The following is a 12,844-nucleotide window of genomic DNA, read 5'->3' as shown; positions in this document are numbered from 1 at the left end:
ATGCGATTTTTATTCTTATTCGATTCATAAATTGTTAATGAGAATTAGTCGAAATAATTGCATTACCGAATATCGATAACTGTAATTAGCAAACTCCGTTAGTTTTAAGTGCTGATCCACAAAATGGATTGAATTGTTCATTTTATTTCTAATCGCCCCCTCAAATATGTGATAATGCTAACATTTTCGTTTAAATCAATTTTTGTTCTCTTTATTCCTTTGGTAATTCACGCACTAAAATTACTTAAAACAAAAGCATAATTTTGTGAGCTGTTTTACTCTTTTAAGAAGGGCAATATGAAATTGGCAATAAGTTATTAACATGCGTAAAATTTTCATTTATATATAAGTACTTTTACAATTATTTTGTTGCTGGATAGCTGGAAATTCTGTTTATATACATATGTAAAATGTATTCTTCATGTGCATCAATCTAGTCAATTTGGTGCTTCAACCGTTACTATGAATTTTATTACTGACGCTATTGGCTTGAATTTAGGTTTTTCTATAAGTTATACCTACAACATATTACATAATGTTGATTATTTTCAGATCTTGAAAAACCACAAAAATGGCATGTTACATGTGGTGATTTCAATGAAGGTAACACGTGTTTGTTTACCGCGGCAACGGCGCTGTTAAAAATCGAACATTGTATCGAGTGATCATCGTAGTAATCACTGACACGGCGCATGCAATGCGTGGCGGGTTTTATATGAAAAACAAATTTCTCGAGTTTTCCAATCTATACAGTAAATTTTCCGATTTTTCTCGCCGTAAAAACATAGCGGTGAGGAAAATAAACACAATAAAAAAAAGATGGCGCAAATCGGACGCTCCGTTCTAAAGTGATGCGCGGTCGAACTTTTGCTTTCCTTTTTTATATATAAGATGATTGCTCTCACCGCCTTTCACACTCTGGATCACATTAGAAAGTTTTTGCAGCTGAATGGCTCCACTATTTGGTTCATGGCTTCTCTAAGCTCTGGAACGGTTAAATGCGGACTTAACAGCATATACCCAACAATTAACTAGGCCGACTGAGCAGAATTAGTAGTAAGGGTAATCACAAAGTCCTTTGTACTGCGTGAAATTTTACTAACGAGAGTAATTGCTGTGAATCAACCTCGCCGTGTAACAATTTTACCACAAACAAAGTCCGTTGTACACTCAAGTCGCTTTTTACGCGAAGGATACGTCCCGCGTAAATCAAAACCGCGTAAATTCCGAAATTCGCGTAAAAAACCGCGTAAATTCCAAAATTCGCGTAAAAAAACCAATATATCGCGTAAAAAAACTATGGATTTCAACTACACTACGCGAAAAAATAGACGTTTTGAGCACATCCGCGTAAATTCCGAAAACTGCGTAAAAAAGCGCGTAAATTCCGAAATTTGCGTAAAAAACCGCGTAAATTCCGAAATTCGCGTAAAAAAACGCGTAAATTCCAAAAATCGCGTAAATTCCGAAATTTGCGTAAAAAAACGCGTAAATTTCGAAATTCGCGTAAAAAACCGCGTAAATTTCGAAATTCGCGTAGATTTCGAAATTCGCGTAAAAAACCGCGTAAATTCCGAAATTCGCGTAAAAATAGTCGCGTAAAAAACAAACCGCGTAAAAAAATACCGCGTAAAAAGCGGCTTCACTGTATTTTGTGTTGATGTTCTAATGTATTTAGATCAAGCAAGAATCATCGATCGGAATATGGTGATAAATTTTCCAAGTTGTGCCAAGGCAAACTACGCAGGGCCAATCGTATGGACCACCTTTATACTCGTTCATTTTCAAGAAGGGGACGAACTAATGTAAAATACAGTGCAGGTCTTTAAAATCTCGTTCAATTTTCGCAATAAACTTCAACTGCCAATCCTGTTGGTTCTTTATACTCAATCATAGTAGCTGATTATCTGTTGATTCTGTTTGATTCACAAGCAACACTGTATGACAACTGTTTATGTTTTTAGGCAGGAATCACCTCTTCGTTTGTCTAGGCTTATTGACTGTTAGTTACAAACCTTTAGTCCGCGTAACGATTCACCACTCTCAGCGTGATCCTTCAAACCGCTAGAATTACAGTCGAGCAAAGTAGTGTTATTAGATCTACTCATACTCAGCCTAGTGACGTTCTTCCGAATGATCTATCATAACTTTCTAAGAAGTGGCTCATTCCAGGACAAAATTTTCTAGGGAATGGTAGGTTCTGGGGAATGGTGTTTTCGGGATAATGACTTTCTGGGGAATGGTTTTCTGGGCAACGGTATATTCTGGGAAGCAGTTTTTGGGGAATGGGTCATTCTGGGGTTTGGAATTTTGGCGAATGGATTTCTGGGGAATGGTTTTCGGGGGAATGGTATACAATCGAGGTAAGGCAATTAAGGGAGAGTGGCAATGTATGCTCCATTCTAAATTGAGTGTTTAACATTGTACACATAAACTTCACCCTGTAACGATCAGATACTCACCGCGAGAGAGTACAGAGAAATGAGTCATAACAGACTAGCTTGAATAAGCAACCGAATACATACGCGAAAAACCATTCGCTCGAAACAAGCAACGTAGTAAGACGTGTTGTCTTATTTCTCCATCTGTGATTTATCTCCGCACCACGAACCCTTTTAACGGTTTCACATCCTTATTCTGCGAGTCACGTGACGCAATACGACAATTGTTACACGCCGTGACTCGACACGACGAGTCGAATGGGACGATGTCACCTAGGTGACAACCGTATCAACGGAGTCACTTAATTGACAAAGCGAGTCATCTAGGTGACAATTGTCCTCTCATTCGCGGCGACTCCAAAATAGTCATGTCACTCGCCTCGCAGAATAAGGGTGATACATTGTTTTCGATTCTCTCATTGAGCCAAGGCTCTGCGAAACAAACTACATCTAATTTATTATTCGGCCATTTCCGGTCATTTGGTACTAGCCCGTATTTATGCGTGTACGTTTTATGAGATCAAAAACAAAACGTGCAAGGCAAATCACATCTATCTATTCACTCTATCTCATCATTGTAATCATCATGGAGTTCAAGCATAGATCGGTTCGGTCAACATTAATTCTTCTCTCAGCCTTGGGCAGAGTTGTGCTCTAATTACTTCACCTTGTGCTGCAAACGGAAGCGGGATGTTGAAAATTATGCCTGATGAACGAGAAAAACTAGCGCTTTTGAAAATTGCATGTGTAGTCATTCGTTTTATTTATTTTTAGGTCGCGTACGTTCAAGATAATCTGTCTAAATCATCAGATTCGGAAAATTGTGCAGAAATTGGCGATAGTATGCGTGCTTTCCCAGACAAACAGAGAGATACGTCTATTCGATTAAAATTGGAACCATCTCTTATTCAAACTACTAATCAGAAACTCTATAACCAGCTTTACAATCATATACCACATTCACCTTCAAGTTTTTTACCCAACGTAGCTGATGTTGAAAATAGATCAAAAATACTTGAAAACGAAAAAAAATCGAAAATATCTTCGCCCGCTCCAAATCATATTTATGGTAAACCTGCCATTTCCATTACGTCAAGTACCTCATCTACCGGACACATCATAAAGGAACTAAATAAAAAAACGTGTTTGGATTTTGAAACAAGCATCAACCAAATCAACGTGGAGCCTCCACCAGCCCATTCATCAATAAGCATAAAAATAGCTCCCTCATCAAATGTTTTTGTCCCGCCGATGTCAGCATCGGTTGAGAAACCGAAAATGGACAGGTTACCTAACTCCTTTTACAATAATACACAAACAGCTCAAAATCCTTCTGTGATCTCCGATGCGGTATTGAACTTAGATACGAAAATTTCAATGTCATTGGAAGCTGTGTCACGAAAGAACACATCCAAATCCATATTTTCGCAATTTTCCGTTGGACAGAATTCGAGTATTATTCAAAAAACGGACAACAGTCATAGATCAATTCCTTTAAATACCTCATTGTTAAAACGCTATTCAAAAATCAAAGTTACTAATGATACAATGAGGTTGAAAGAATCTACGATTGAACTAAATGAAAACATGAGAATTAGTGAACAAAAAACGAGACTTTGTAAATATGGTCAAAGCAGTCTTTTGTAAACTTTCGTTTAAAATTGATTTTCTTTTAGTGGAGCTTTTGCAGAACGCTAACGGGCAAGACAAATGTCACGATGTGGAAGAAAATGGGATAATGCATACGAAATCATTAAGTGTTCGATACAAAAATGCGGCAGTCAGTAAATCAGCAATCTCGATGCGTATGAACTACACAAAAAAAATAAGTAAGTTCATATTTATTTATAAATTACGGATTTTCCTTACTTCATATATTTATAGGTGACCAGCAGAAAATAAGGACAGCTAACTCCGAATTTAACAGCAATAAACGCTTTAAAGTGAGTTATAAATTTATAAATTCAATGAAAAATAATACATTTTTTTTTAGCCACGCGACATATCAGTAGAATCGCGAAAAATAACGAAACGTAAAAATAAAACCAGACTTCCATCATCCAAGAACAAGCGAAAGCGGATAGTAATAGAATATTCTACAGAACCATATTTACAAAATGGTCCTTGTTATCAAGTTGCTCCAAAATTACCGCGATGTCGCGAATGTGGTCGTTCTGCTGCAGCCCGATCTAGAGCATCAGCTAATATATTTTGCCGGTTCATTGCGTTCAGAAAGCTAAGGTATGTATGTCATCAATCTGCTCAATGTTTAGATAAAAAGTAATTGTTATCTATAGACGCAATCATGAAGGTCGGTTAGAGGTGGTAGGATTTGCGAATCCTAATATAGATCCTCAGGACTTCGATACCAGCTTGTGGAATGCTAATTTAACAAAAGTGCCTAGCGACTTGTCCGTTGAGAAATCAAAATTTCTTCTCGGACAAGTCGGATATAAATTTTGTGAGCTGTTTCACCAAGAAAAGGAGGCATATTTTGAGCACATGGCGCAAGGTAAATGTTAAAAATTAAAAAAAAATTGTAATAGACATATAAACATATTAGAGGTATTCACGTAGCGCATGCTATGTTGCGTATGTGTGTATATACTGGCACTACTCGCATTACAGTTCCATCTCCATAGAAACTGGAACTGTAATGCGAATAGCGGCTGTATATACACGGAATACATCGTTTACGTAACATAGCGAGCGATACGCGAATACCCCTACTGTTTAATGGATCATTTGAGTTCATAGTAATCAGTTAAGTAGTCAACCTGTCAGTTTCATCATTTCTGGACGAAATAAGCCGTAAGGTACGCCGTGTTAGATAACCTGCAGTCATTATGCATTACCAGAGGTGCTTTGCGATGATCAAAGACGAATTGCCTCCCTGCTTTGTTTTTCCCGAGTTTATGATTTGTATAATAGGTATAGTTATAACTAGCTATCCCTGCAAGCTTCGTACTGCCACAAATTAAACTATGCTGTACATAAATTGTAAATTTCGTATGAACTTTGTTACGATCTCGAGTTTTGCAAGTTTCTGAGGAGTTCAACCTTAGATGATTCATCTTGGCAGTTGCGTAACGGTAAAGGACCTGATCTTCGTTATTTAGATGAATTTAGATAAATTCAATCATTTATATAAATACATGTCGGAAAAAGATTGAGTTTTGGATCGTCAAGATCTAATACAGGGATACCTCGATATAAGACAACCTCGTTATAAAACAACCTCGATATAAGACAATTCGATATAAGACAATTTTAACCTCGATATAAGACAAGTCCCTTTGACATAGTTGGTAACGACACCAGAGCACATTTTCCATTCCAAAAGCGGCGCCATAAATTTGTTCATTATTTCAAAATAATCTTAAAAATTGTAAACAACTAAAAGCTCAAATAATATTAAACAGTTCAAAAAACATAAACACACAACACAGAGTAAAATTGGTGACTGCTAATGCCAAATTTTTGTGAAAAAATCATGTTTCGATATAAGACAATTTCGATATAAGACAACTTTTTGAAATTATAAATTGTCTTATATCGAGGTATCCCTGTACCCCGAGTTTGATCTGGTACAGGGGTAGGGGAACGTCCACGATTGTGAAACAGGTTTCGTTTTTTAGCATAGCTTTTGATCGGATTATCCAGTTTTTTCTAAAGAATTTGAAAGATTGAAGACTTAGGGGTAGAGCGGTAAGGACGGTCACCTTAAGGTAACGACTCAATATCTACTCAAATATAACTGTATTGATCGCAATTTTCATACAAACTGAACCCTTAAGTCTCTGTTTATGTAATGTTACAGTAACAACGTGTGCTAGAAAATTTCTTCTAAAATTTATGCTTTTTTTAGTATTTTAAACATTATGTATAAATCAGAGTTTCTGCGCATGGGTGGAAAAGACGGACACTTGATACAGGAAAGACGGACACTCACAAAAAGGTGTCGCGCGTCGTCGAATTATCAGTATTAAGAAAGATTAACATATTTCATCATGTATTTGGGAAAGAATTGGTTTGGGAAAACCCCCTTTCCGATCCCCCTTTGAGCGAGAAAATAAAATGGTTCCCTTCAATATTTTAATTGGTGACGAATTAATCGTTTCTAAAAGTTGGACTATTTCAACTATTATATGACTTCTGGTTACTTTTACATATATAATATGTAAGTATTTGCAATGTTAAATCGTTGTTGGACAAAATGGGTTTAAAATCTGTTTGTCCGTCTTTCTCTACCGTTGGGTGTCCGTCTTTCCCGACTTGGTTACCATTTTTTCAAACTTCAATATAACTTTTTACTGAATATTCAAAAATTCAGCAGGCTTCCAATGGATATGCAGTGAAGGATCAAGCTAACGCAATGTCGTCGGTTTAGCATGAATATGTTGCTTTTTAACGATTTACCAGCTATTTTCTTCACACACAAAATAACATCGGTTAGCGTATCTACGCATTTTTTCTTTGTTTTGCTTATAAATTTGACAGCTGCGCTGCTAAAAATCGACAGTTTAATTCAAAAGTGTTCATTCAGTCTATAGAAACATTTCGAATCATTGATTTGCTTCAAAAAATTATTGTTTATGAAATATGACAAGTGCCCGTCTTTCCCGCCCGTCCCCTACGTATCTTTTTGCTAAAGACAGCATATATTTTACGCTTGAAACGAAAAAGTTAGCATAATTGAGAGACAGCGTATTTTTTGTTTAAAAAAAATGTCTCCTGTTGTGAAACACCTCCGAAAATCCATGAAAAAGAAAAGAAAATAAGGAAATATAAAATAAAAATGAAATACTATATTTATTTATTAACGGGAAACACCTTAAATGCAAAGTCCCTACAAAAAACTGAACCTTGACATGGTGTAGGGTTTTTCAACCAATCAGTAAATTACCAGCGGTCGCGTTTACTTCTGAATGTGGGTATAGGTCTAAATACTTTTGTGATTTCAAGTGGGACTCGTGGTAAAAATTTACCAAAAGTGATTGAACAACCTGAAGTGAACAACGCAACGTTCAGAAAGTGCTTTTATCCTTTTAAAGACTAAAGCCTGTACGGGGATCTCTGATAATTAATAGATGAATATTTTTGGGGCTTATCATAGAATACAGATTTTCGTCAATTACAAAGATTAAACAGATTTTTGAGCTTTTACATGAAAGTGAAAGAGACGGAAATAGTCAGCAAAATGACTCTCTGTCTCTTTCACTCTCACTGTTTTGCATTGGACTGATTTTTGCACATGTTTTTCTTCGCTGCAGGCTTGATTTGCTTTTTTTACTTTATTTTTGCTCTTTTGACTACAGCGTCCCAGTCAAACAAAATTCGAAACAGTGATGCATAGACCAATTGTAGAGTTGATTATTATCTACAAAATTGTTGAAGAAAGTATAGTGTTATCTTTTATATTTATGGCGCTATGGGGCTGATACTCCGATGGTTGCCAAAAGAGCACTCTTTTTGCTACCAATGGCATTGCAGCTCTGTAACGCTATAAATACAAAAGATTAAACTATACTTTCTTCAATAATATTGTAGATAATACCTGCCACCTGCCAATGTGTAATAGAGTCCAGCCTAACTCTATCCCCAGCGCCCATGACGTTCCTCTGCTTAAGACACTCGATGTCCTCACCTAGAAGTATGCATATGGCTGCAATAACCCCGATCGCATCCAATGATATGGTACGGTAGCCGCACGCTACGCGCAATGCCAACAGCCTGAACATATTGTTCAGACATGCCTGATTGCGCCCCATGCCGGTGCACCATACCATAGCTGGCCATCAGGCGTCTCTTACTGCTGCTAGGACCATAACCGTTTGGCATAATCTTGGACAGCGCAGTCACCACTGTCGACGCTTTACCACAAGCATAATCCACATGGCTGGTGAAGTTCAGCCTGTTGTCAGCCATAACACCCAGGTATTTCACACTACGTTTGGAGACAATCACTTGTCCTCCAATGATGATTTTGGCCTCTAAGGCCGACTTGTGGTTACTGATCATCATCGCTTCCGTCTTTTTATGGGCCAATCGTAGATTGACGCCCGCCATCCAACCCTCTATTATGCTTATGGCGTCCGATGCCAGCATTTCCACCACCTCTAGAAACTTGTCTGCCACTATAAGGACGATATCATAGGCGAAGCCAGTGATCTCGACCCCAGTGGGTAGTTCGAGTCTCAGCACCCCAACGTACATGGCATTCCAGAGCGTGGGGCCGAGAATCGAGCCCTGTGGAACACCCACTGTCACTTTGTACTTCTTCGCCCCATTCGCCGTGTCGTACACTAGCGTCCGGTTCTCGAAGTGACTTTTAGCAACCTGCATAGATGACCCGGTACCCCCATCCCATGCAACGCTAGCGCGATTGCACCCCAGTTAACACTGTTAAAGGCGTTTATGACACCAATTGTGACTATGACACAATACCTGTCGCCTCGTCTTTTCCGTTTCATAAGCTTTTCGGCCCTCCACCACGGACTTTATGACGTCTACAGTGGACTTCCCCTTACGGAAGCCAAACTGCGAGCTTGCCAGTCCGACATCACTTTCCACCACAGGCGTCAGCCTGTTTAGGATTACCCGCTCTAGCAATTCGCCTAACGTATCCAATAGGCAAATTGGCTTGTACGGCGAGGGATCACCAGGCGGTTTCCCCGGCTTTGGTAGCAGTACCAATCTTTGGACTTTCCCGTTGTCTGGAAATTCGCATACCTCTAGGCAATTCTGAAGCGTCTCTCTAAACATATCGGGATATGCTTGGATCGCTTTGAGTGCCTCGTTCGGAATCCCGTCATGACCAGGCGCTTTCTTCGATTGTCTCCAAAATAATCGTTGGAGGACAGGTGATTGCCTCCAAACGAAGTGTGAAATACCTGGGTGTTATGGCAGACAACAGGCTAAACTTCACCAGGTTACTGCACTGTCCAAGATCATGCCGAACGGCTATGGTCCTAGCAGCAGTCGTCTCTTACTGCTGGCCTGATGGCCAGCGTTGCCATGTCGGTGCTACGGTATGCTTCACCGGCATGGGCCCCGGCTTTGGAGAGTAAGCGCAATCAGGCATGTCTGAACAAGGTGTTTAGGCTGTTGGCATTGCGCGTTGCGTGCGGCTATCGTACCATATCGTTGGATGCGATTGGGGTTATTGCAGCTATGATTCTCATATGCATACTTCTAGGTGAGGACATTGAGTGCCATAGGCAGAGGAACGTTAGGGGCGCTAGGGACAGAGTTAGGCTGGACTCTATTAGGCGTTGGCAGGCAGAATGGGATCGCACCGATCACGGCAGGTAGACCCATAGGCTGATCCAGAACATATCGTCCTGGATCGGTAGAAGACGTGGTGAGGTAAACTCTTTCCTTACCCAGTTTCGTTTAGTCTAGACATGGATGCTTTAAGAAGTATCTACATACGCGTGGGCGGGTAGGCTCACCCTTTTGCCCCGTTTGCACGATAGCCGAGGAAACGGCGGAGCATGTGAGGTTTCACTGCCCGCGTTTCACGATCACTCAGCGGGTGATGCTTGCGGTCGTTGGGGAAGACACCAACGCCGACAACATCATGCAGAGAATGTGCACTGAGCAGCGCGTATGGGGTGCCGTCGATAGGGCGGCAACGGAGGTGATAACGGAGTTGCAACGGCTAGAACGTGTGCAACGACAGGGTTTGACATAGCTTAGCTAGGGTCAGTAATGGGCTGATTGGGCAGCCCAGGCTTTAGGTGAAGGGTAGTGGCGGTATGAAGTGACAAGGGTGTTGTGTGAACCCACATGCGCAACGGATAAGTCGGAGTGCTTAGGCACGTCCTCCCTCCTGAAAAACCTAACGGTAGTTCCGGGAGGGGTTCATGAAGGAGAGTTTTTAGTAGGTAGGCACATGTTGGCACCTTGCGAATCCTATTCGGCACCGTTAAGGTGCTGTCTGAAGATTTTCTCCTTGCTTATGCAATATAAAAAAGGTCTCCTCCAATGACAACCGGCTTACGGCTCGCGATCTCGTCGGTAAGCTCGTCTGACGTCCGGGCGACTACCTAGGTGAAGCGTAGCAGCTACAGATGCAGACGCCATCGACCACAGCAATCGCGAATCCCTCCTGGTCGACCGAAACCACCTGGATGGGGTATCTACCCATGACAGCAATCGCTGCCATCCGACCCTTATCGGTTATCCAGTTTGCGCCGCCTCGGGGGACCCGGTAGGGATCCGCGATAATTGCAATATCGCACCCCGTCTCGGCTGTCGTTTGCCAAAGCAACTCCTGTGCCGTGTCACAGTGTTTTAGGTTAATCTGCATAACCTGCACCATTATCGTGGCGAAGCCCTCCTATAAGCCACACACAGTGGACCACCTGTGGTGTGCTTATTTCCCGCTTCAGCTTTGCAGAGCAAGCACCAGAGGATTTTACTACAACCCTTGGCGAAGTGACCATCTTCGACGCACCGTCTGCACAGCTTAGACCGATCGGGGGTCTTACACTTGCCCGCCCGATGGCCGAAGCCGATACACCTGAAACAGCGTTCAATACGCTGTTTGGACGCAAGTGTACAGACTGAACAGCCTACCTTAATTTTGCCTCTGGCACGTTTATGGTTGCGGTTTGCATATCGCCGTATGCCTTCCGCAACCGGATGTCTGCTGGTGCCACATTAACATTAAGCTGATCCCGCAGAGTATCCTTCAGGTCAACTGCCGTCGTAATCTCGCCGAGGGTTTTACACTCGACAAGAACACGCTGCGATAGCGCCTTGACCTGGCCCGCTTCAACCAGGGACTGCTCAACCAGTTCCCTTTAGTTCGAGCTCTGGACCGTTGGGACCTTTTTGAGCTCGAAGAGCATATCCCCGGCCTGGGTTCGGCGGGTCTTCACGTTGGCCCCAAGCTCCTGCAGCTTGGGTCCGCCCTAACCTTGCGAAGTAGGTCAGCGTACGACTGTTTACCTGTCAGCTTTACTACTAGGGCGTCGCCCTTATAGACCCTCTTTGGCAGCCTCGCTCGTTTTCGGCTTAGGCGGTTTACGCCTCACCACCCGCCAGTTGTCCTCGGTCCCTGCAGCGCCGTCCGGGACCGCCTCCACGTGTTCGCTGGTAGAGGCGTGATCCGAAGTCCGCTGCCTGTTGACCTTCAGCGTTAGTCCATGGTCAGGCGTAGCCGCTTTGTGCTTGTCAAGCGGCGTACGCGCATGACTAGGCATGGCCACAGCCTTAGCGGCTATGGCCTGAGCTTCGGCGATCTCGCATCGCGCTGAAGCTCCTGTTTCTTCACCTCGGCAGCTATGACGGTACAGCGTAGGTTTACCGCCAGCTTTTTAATGTCGAGATGAACATTAGAATGTGAGTTGATGAACAAGTACAACTCGTGCACCAATCTTTTGGAGTTTTCCAGCTTGCTACTGCATCCGCATCCGATCAGCAGTAGTCAGGAATGTATCATCTGAGCCTACACCACCGCACTTTGACGTGAGTGACGGGCTTTGAACGTACCTAGAGACCAACCACGGTTTTAATGGGACGGAAGGCAGCTGTACCATTAGCCTACTCGCCGTTTCGGGAAGGTACCACTCTTCCTTACCTAAGGTAGTAGAATAGCACAGCCGTCAACCCTACAGCGTCACATCCAAACGTTTTTTTCCCGCCCGTCCAGTACACTATAATCAGGATCTTTCTGGAACCGATCGTAATTCGCCCACGGCACTCCCGACTTGGCTTTTTTGTTTAAAGTCCTGAGCTCTTACAGGACGCTACGATGCCTGCAGTTAATTTATAGGAGTTGAGCTACGCTCGCCTCTTTACACCCTGTTAGCACACACTGAGGGTGCTACCAAAGGCTGGTATTTGGTCGATCCTAGGCCCAGTTGCGTAAAGGCTGGTAAGTGGCTATAACAGTGCAACCTGACCACTTTCAGTTATAGCTACTCTTATCCCTACCTCCTCGTGGTTCCAGCTGGTAATACAACCAAATCCCGGAAAAAAGCAGAAACCCCTCTGGTTGGACCCTTGGTTGTTAGACTTCTGGCCTACTAGGTGTCTGAGTGGTCCATTGGGAGCCATTGGGGCCGATGCCAGTATGGTTTCAACTTCGGTAAACTGGCGGCTATGTTATTGGACATGATTCGGACACGATATACAACATGACTTAGGGCTGGCATTTCCGACGAGCTCCCCTAGTAAAATCGCGTAGTAGCGACTTGAAACGGCGAGGTGGCGAACGATGCATATGTGCGATGTGTCTCCGTCCCGTAAAACCTGGCAGGCCTTCAAGTACGTTCCAAATTCATCGACACACCGACGGGAGTAGGTTCAGATACTTTTTCCTGATTAACGCCAATCTGGCTCTGAGGTGCAGTGGCCCATAAGACACTGCCCCAACCCTCGCATGGTTTTCC

At 42.4% G+C, this 12,844-nt stretch overlaps 1 protein-coding gene across 1 annotated transcript in view; it reads left to right on the top strand.

Annotated features, from left to right (window-relative positions):
• Positions 1-12,844, top strand: part of LOC128742270 (uncharacterized) — a 135,129-nt gene that overhangs the window by 43,873 nt on the left and 78,412 nt on the right. Inside the window, exons 4-8 of the mRNA XM_053838575.1 lie at positions 3,216-4,059; positions 4,118-4,270; positions 4,326-4,384; positions 4,435-4,682; positions 4,739-4,953. Of these exons, the coding sequence (XP_053694550.1) occupies positions 3,216-4,059; positions 4,118-4,270; positions 4,326-4,384; positions 4,435-4,682; positions 4,739-4,953 (1,519 nt within the window). The remainder of the gene's footprint in view (positions 1-3,215; positions 4,060-4,117; positions 4,271-4,325; positions 4,385-4,434; positions 4,683-4,738; positions 4,954-12,844) is intronic.

The sequence above is a fragment of the Sabethes cyaneus genome, chromosome 3, assembly GCF_943734655.1.
Source record: "Sabethes cyaneus chromosome 3, idSabCyanKW18_F2, whole genome shotgun sequence".
Lineage (NCBI taxonomy): Eukaryota > Metazoa > Arthropoda > Insecta > Diptera > Culicidae > Sabethes > Sabethes cyaneus.
This window is presented reverse-complemented; position numbering and strand designations above follow the sequence as displayed.